The following is a 7,066-nucleotide window of genomic DNA, read 5'->3' as shown; positions in this document are numbered from 1 at the left end:
TCGCCCACACATAATTGATACGGATAGTGGATTGTTACGGCTCATGAAAGAACACATGACCGCATGGTCGATACCTTCGCCCTACCAATGATGGAAGGTGTGTCCGAGATCATACCAACTGTATTCAATACCAGCCTGATTTTGCTGAAAGATGCCTTTCGAGAAGGTGCATCATGCCGTCCCTTCCCAGCATTCTCCATGCATAATTTCCCATGGCTCACAAGGTGACCTCTCCAATTTGCACTTCGGTTTTCGGCGCAGGGCGCCTCTACGGGAGGCCCAGCCCCGGCACTGATTGGTCTAATCTCCGCACTTGACTATGCAGTCGTGACGTAGCCCTGCATAAGTTGGTCGTTACGGATGAATGTGAAGAGAAGATCGGTGGGAAGACCGGGCCGCCGGCTACGCCTTTAGCGGCCTATATATACAGCCGCGCATGCAACCGAGGTCCAGGCCTCCGCCCCGCTCCACAACAACAGGTGAGTGTCTGACACTGTCGCTGCCTCACTTGGGCTGTCCGTATCACTGACTGTGGCTGTGAAGGAAGAAAGTAACGATCGGAATTGGTTTCAACATTATCTGGTATTTCATTCCTGACATCGCTTATTATTTTTCTGACTTGCTTTACAAATAAATTAAACTTTTTTGTGCAGCGGGCTTCAATATTATGAAGCAAAGGTATGATTTCCTGGCGTGCTACACGCCAACAAAGTTATGCTTTGTTCCCGGCGGTATGGAAAACGTATCCATTATGAGGCATTGGTGCTCTTCTACACAAATACCACAACTTCATGCGTTGCATCCCTTGTTTAAGCAACTGGCCAGTGCGTCGGTTCGCTGCAGCGCGCACTGTGCTAAAACGAGCTGAGATGTGACCGAACTATCTAGCTCAGCAGCATTCAACATGTAAATGTCTTTTACGCTCCATATGAAGGCCGAGAATGCACTCCTCTTGTTCTGTGACGAAGTTAGTGTCATGCGTCCATTTATTATTTGACATGTCATAAGATGCCGCACTGTAGTTGTGGATATCATTGCCCAGTTAAAGGAAGTGTTCGACATTTGTTAGTGGTTTTGAACCGTTATGACCATTTTGAAGATCATTCAGTAAAGTGTGCGACCCTGCCTAAGACTTAAAACTATCTGGTTTCTTAGTTAAACGCCCGCGGACTTCTGCAGACTATTTCGTGCAGACTTTTGCACATCCCTTGATTAAGTTGAAATGAATAAAAGCAGATGCGGTCCCTTACATTATACAACAAATTTGCCTTGATGAAGGACACAAGAGGAGTGCAGAAGAATGGAGTATCTTCGAAAGCTTTTTATGTCATGACGCATATGCCTTTTCCCAATCCATTGCTCATGCAACAGACAGAAGGATCGATGTAGATGTACATATATATATCCGCTTACCACGATAATTGGCATGTGGGCAAGCTCCATATTCATTTTTAACGGTGCTCTTGGCGCTTTGTTGTGCTATTGACACGTGTAACTTTGCATCAAGGAAGCCAATGCATTACAAAAATGAGTGCCGAACAAGAGGCGTGCAATATGATTGAAATAAGCTTGGAAGCACATGCGTAAAAGTGTCATCTAATTGCGCGATAATATAACAACAATAATTGTGATAATTGTGCAATTGCGTAATAAGCTTGGTGTCATAGCGTGCCATGATATGCGTGTCTGGCACACCTACCTCGATATGATTTACGAGACGCATTTAACTCATACACAACATAACTGAGCAAATACCAGACTGAGCGAGCGGGATCTGTTCAAATTAAATCGTTATGCAACCAGCAAACGTGCACCAAGCTTAAGAGATGCCCAATTGCGTAATATGTCTTTTTCATCTCAGACGGCTCGACAAGGCCAACCCATGACACTGATCGTTACGCTGCATTGCTCTGGTCTTCATTTTTACCCTTATTTCATATATCGACGTCCTTGACGTCCTTGACTTAGCCCCACTGCGCTCGAGCTGTGCTGCGAGGGCCTTCGTCGGCGCCTGGGTCTGCCAGATGAGGACGATGAGTGGATCGGTGGCTACCAACAGGTGGTGGAATCTGCGCATTACCGATTCTGTTTGTTACGAGCTTCATGCACTTCCTGGATTTGCGTGCCCATTGACAGTGACAATTTTTTGTTCTCGTCCGCTCGATAAATGGATATATATATATATATATATATATATATATACCTAAAACATATATATATATATATATATATATATATATATATATATATATAGATAAAACATACATATTAATATCAACAGATGAATAAATAACTAAATATGATGGCATATAGACCCACTGACATAGTGACACAAGCAACCGAGCCTTCTCATACGATATATTGCGACTTTTAGATTATATGTAATACGTGTGCGCCCCCCGCGATAAATTCAGGATCAATAAGGGGAGTTTGGGCACAGACATATAACATTAATTGGAGAGGCATATAAGGGATGACCAAGGACAGTGTCGGGCAAGATAGATAAGAGGCAAATAGCACGGTTCAAGATTTTATGATAGGTTATCCGTTACAATCATCTGCCCGTGATCGCAACATAATTTCGAAAATCCGACTAACAAAAAGTCACAAAGGCAAGGTGAAGTAAGGCAGAGCAAAACTTCATGTGACCTACTTTGGCAACTCATCTGTACACGCCGAAACTTTTTGACAGAATTCCTAGAATGACAATACGCTTGAACACCTTATTTCACATTTGTATATCCACAAGGCAAGTGGACGGTGTATCCTAACAGTCTTTTCGGCATTACAAACTGAGCTATAAACCCACGCAGCCCTATCTGCAGAAGGTTACACAAAATTGCAGGTGGTTAAAGGACGTATCGCTTCTGTGGAATCCCTTACGGTTCCACTGACGCCTCCACACGTCACGATCGGTACACAGATGGCAGCACTGGCGCTGGGCTGGCGAGGTGCCAACGCCTCCACGGTGCCGACGTACCCGTTAGCATGCAGGGTGCTCTTGGCCCACGGCGGACACGGCACATGGCTCGTAGCAGATAGTCGCAGGACAGGCCAAGATGGCGGCGCCAAACGACGGGTCCGCCTGCCACCGTCTGGTGGTGACCACGTGACCACGGCGACCATCTTGTCGTGCTGGGTTACAACACGGCAGTGACCAGAAGCGTTGCCGTTGCCATCGCGAGCGAGTGCGTAACGTTCTGTGCGAGTTATTACACACTAAGAATCTTCACTTTCTGTTTTTAACATATTCGGTAGATATTGTTTGTCATCGACCCATTGAACACACCTTATCACGAGCACTGGAGGTTTACGCTTACGGAGAGCGCAGTCACCATTAGAAGACATGGTGACCGACAGGTAGCGATGGAGCTTAGTGCAGAGGGGATTAAGCTAGACCTCTTGCAAACGATTTTATTGAATCCAATCACACCAAAAGTGTGCAGTGAGATTAATTTAAAATCCGTGCCAGACTTGCAATGTGACAGTACTAGATTGACAACTTCAATGATGTAATATCTATTTTGCAGCCCTAACTACGGGGAACGTTTCCTTTCCTTTCCATACAAAATTATCACATAATGTGGGTTTGAAAACCGAAAGCGAACGGTGATCTTTTCGCTCCGTTGTTTTCGATTAGTGCATAATGCTCAAAAGCTCACTCAGTTGCCCTCTTGCCTTGCTTACGCCACGCGTGCATATTTTGATTACTCTCACATACGCGCATATTCACGATGAGGAATCACGATTTCACGCGCGTATATTCCGCGATGAGGAATTGAGGACTACGGACGCGTCACCTCAACGTCTCTGGACCGCCCGCGCTGACGGCGATGAGGTGCGTTCGCACATTGCCGGTGCGAGATGACCGGCTCGCCGCTCCCGCTGACGCCTCGTCTGCCCTGCCCTCAGGTCACCATGAAGCGCTTCGTCATCCTGCTGAGCGTCGTCTGCGTCGTCAGCTGCGGCGTAACCAACTACGACGACAGGGGCAGCGTCAGCGGCGGCGGCGGCGGTGGCGGTGGTGGAGGCGGCGGCGGCGGCGGCGGCGGCGGTGGCGGCGGCGGAGGCGGCGGTGGCAGCGGCAGCGGCAGCGGCAGCGGTAGCGGCAGCAGCAGCGGCGGCGGCGGCGGCGGCGGCGGCGGTGGTGGTGGTGGCGGTGGCGGCGACAGCGGCAGCGGTAGCGGTAGCGGCAGTGGCAGCGGCAGCGGCATTGCCAGTGGAGGTGGCGGGGGCGGCGGAGGTGGTGGTGGAGGTAGCGACCTCGGAGAAGGACATCTTGGAGGTGGCAGCTCTGGAGGAGGACATCTTGGAGGTGGCAGCTCTGGAGGAGGACATCTTGGAGGTGGCAGCTCTGGAGGAGGACATCTTGGAGGTGGCAGCTCTGGAGGTGGAAATGCTGGCGGAGGCAACCTCGGGGGTGGAAACCTGGGAGGAGCAGGCCCTACTGGAGGTGCAGTTGTCGGAGGAGGCCCACATACTGGCTTGGGAGGTGGAGGAGGTCACGGTGGAGGAGCCTTGGCCACAGGAGCTCACGGCGGAGGGTCTGGTGCGCCTGGTGGCGCGGGTGGTCTCGCCGGTCTGCTCGGCGCCGCAGGAGGTTTTGGCGGCGGCTCTTCCTTTGGTAGCGCTGGCGCTATCAGCAATCAGTTCGCCGGCCTCCCAGGTTTCGGCACGGCTACGGGATCTGCCGCCGGCAACGTGGCCTCGGCTGAAAGCGTAGGCCCGGGTGGCTCGACGTCATTCACCAGCACTAGTGCCGTCGCGGAGGTAAGTCCTCGCTACGGTTTTCTGCGGTCAGGTGACGTGACCCGGCTTTAAAATCCGAGCCTCATGTAACGGCGTCGTGTTATGTAACGCCCAAGCTATTTGAGTGAAGAAGGAATGCGGTAGGGGAAGGAAACGTGACTTTTGCATCACGGGCGCCGGCAGGGGCACAGGGAACGCGTGCCCACGATCTTAGGTCCCGAGCGGCCAGAAGGTTTGGAAGGGACCCCAGCCCAAAGGTCCGAGCTCCGAAATGTTAGTCAGAGGGCTTCTAGCGTCGATTTTGGGCCTTTGGTGGTATGAGGGTCTCTATGTCGGCCAGAAGCCACAGTTAACAAACTGTCGGCTTATTTCCCAAGCGAGGCTCGCGAATTTCACTGCAGACCTCTTGCACTGTCTGTAACATTCACCCAAGCTGGAGGCCTGCAGTACGTGACAGGGGATTCGGTGCCGGCAAGGGACGCCGAGTCAGCCAGGGGATTATTTGCTGAACAGCAATAGAGACGGGAATTCAACTTTCAGTGGTTCTCTCGCGTTGATCGCAGCCCTCCGACAGTAAAAAGAGTTATGGCGAACGACAGTGAAAGGGCTCACAATGGGCCAAGGAAAGGCTGCGTGTTGGTCAGGGGCCCCGGTACCGAACGCAGTCCTTCCACATCGTTTCAGCCAGCGGCCTCATAAGCCGGACCGAGGTGCCTGCGCCAGTAGGCGTTTCCTTACCGTTCGATACTATAAATCGAAATGAGAAGAAAAAAATGTTTGCATAGGCAGCTCGCGTGTGCCGGTTGGCGCGCATCCATTGTTAGAATCGATTGATGAAAAAGTGATATCAAGGGTGAGCATGCGCGTTCGCAACTTTTGGTGATAGCCCCCAAGCGCCGAGTTGGAATCTCCGTCGAACCGAGCGGCGGTAGCAGCCGCAGCTTGTACTACGTGTCAGACGTCCTCCGCAAGATCGAGATGTCGTCGGAAAGTTATGCTTATAAAAATGTTAAGTTTTTTACCACCGAGTACCCTTGCACTGCGTGTATATGACCCGAGCATCCTTGCGGTCCATCCTTTGGACGGATTAGGAGTTGCATCAACGCGAACAGTGTGCGGAGATATCACCATCGCGTACGAAGTTCGCGCTTCGAGTATTGTTCGCTTGGGCACCAAACTGAAAGTTGGACAGATGACATCTGCTGAGCATAGCGTTTTCTATAAGCACGAATCAGTTTCATACAAAGCGGGGAGCACTTGAAGCTTCCAAGATGTTTCCGCTTTCGTCCAGAGCTTTTCAACCGCCCGGTGTTAGTTGCGTAGGGTTCCGTATAATGGCTAATGGAGACTGCAGCGCCTAGTATCGGTGTTTTTGCTCTTTGAGGCTGCGCTCGCGCAAGCCCGGAACTATGTCATTTTATTTATTTCTAGTCGATCATTGGGCAACGATGAACATATCAAGCGAGCAATGATAAGCCGTTTTAGTTCAACTTTTCGACAGCGCTTCGATCAAAGGAAATGTGCAATCAATATGGCCTCCCAATATCTGTGCAGAACACGAAACAATCAAGAAACGCCTCTGACCCTAGCTGCACCCCCGCTCTGTAGCACAACTGATATGTTTTAAGTCCGCAACTAATCTGAGTCAGTGGCTTAAAATCGCCTGCTCAATCCTGTTCCATCGCTCAGAGTGTAACGCACGTGTTCTTTGTTGCAGGGCTCCGCCGCGCTCGGGGGCAGCAGCACTAACGCGGCGCTGGCCACCAGTGCTCAGGCCAGCGGCCCTCTGGGCAAAGTCTCAACCTCGAACACTGGAGCTGTCTCCAATCAGAAGACTGACGGGACTTACCACTGAGCGGCCGGCGGTCACTACCAATGCCATACCGGAGCACAGCGCTCCTAGCCAGTAGCCAATCAAGAACAGCGTCTGACCGGTGGATGTTAGTGTCGACCAAGAGCGGACTTCAAACACCAATCTTTCCGTGAATAACACATGTCTGAGTATGCTCGATTCCCCATGCAATGTGGTGTCGCATCGGACTCCTGAGGAATACACATTTTGGTTTGGTGCTTGCGTATGAACAAGATGCGCAGTTCCCTTTCTTCCCCCCCCCCCCTCCCCCCGCCTTTCGAGTAGAACAGTCCTATATGTGAGTCCCATGGCATTAGTGCTACAACAAAAACTCCTACCGGCAAGGGTGCACGACACCATTTCCACTGTCAATACAGATACTTGACATTGGTGCTACGCGACCAAACTTATGCTGCAAAGATTCATACTCGTCATTTCTTCTATTGTAAACAGTTATTCAAGTAT

General features: G+C 50.7%; 1 protein-coding gene across 1 annotated transcript; it reads left to right on the top strand.

Moving 5' to 3' along the window:
• The first annotated feature begins 390 nt into the window (after positions 1-390).
• LOC119095544 (glycine-rich cell wall structural protein 1.0) lies at positions 391-6,818 on the top strand. Its single transcript, XM_037218397.1, has 3 exons — positions 391-479; positions 3,913-4,770; positions 6,467-6,818. Exons 2-3 carry the CDS (start codon positions 3,919-3,921, stop codon positions 6,602-6,604), a joined length of 990 nt encoding a protein of 329 aa, XP_037074292.1. The 5' UTR covers positions 391-479; positions 3,913-3,918; the 3' UTR covers positions 6,605-6,818.
• The last annotated feature ends 248 nt before the right edge of the window (positions 6,819-7,066 follow it).

Source organism: Pollicipes pollicipes, unplaced genomic scaffold (genome assembly GCF_011947565.3).
Source record: "Pollicipes pollicipes isolate AB1234 unplaced genomic scaffold, Ppol_2.1 Scaffold_4219;HRSCAF=4965_pilon_pilon_pilon, whole genome shotgun sequence".
Taxonomy (NCBI): Eukaryota; Metazoa; Arthropoda; class Thecostraca; order Pollicipedomorpha; family Pollicipedidae; genus Pollicipes; species Pollicipes pollicipes.
This window is presented reverse-complemented; position numbering and strand designations above follow the sequence as displayed.

Excerpts from the sequence above, each read along its gene's own strand:
- LOC119095544 (XM_037218397.1), top strand. The coding sequence starts at position 3,919 with ATGAAGCGCTTCGTCATCCTGCTGAGCGTCGTCTGCGTCGTCAGCTGC. Across the intron at positions 4,771-6,466 it reads GCACTAGTGCCGTCGCGGAG|GGCTCCGCCGCGCTCGGGGG; the intron begins GTAAGTCCTCGC and ends TCTTTGTTGCAG.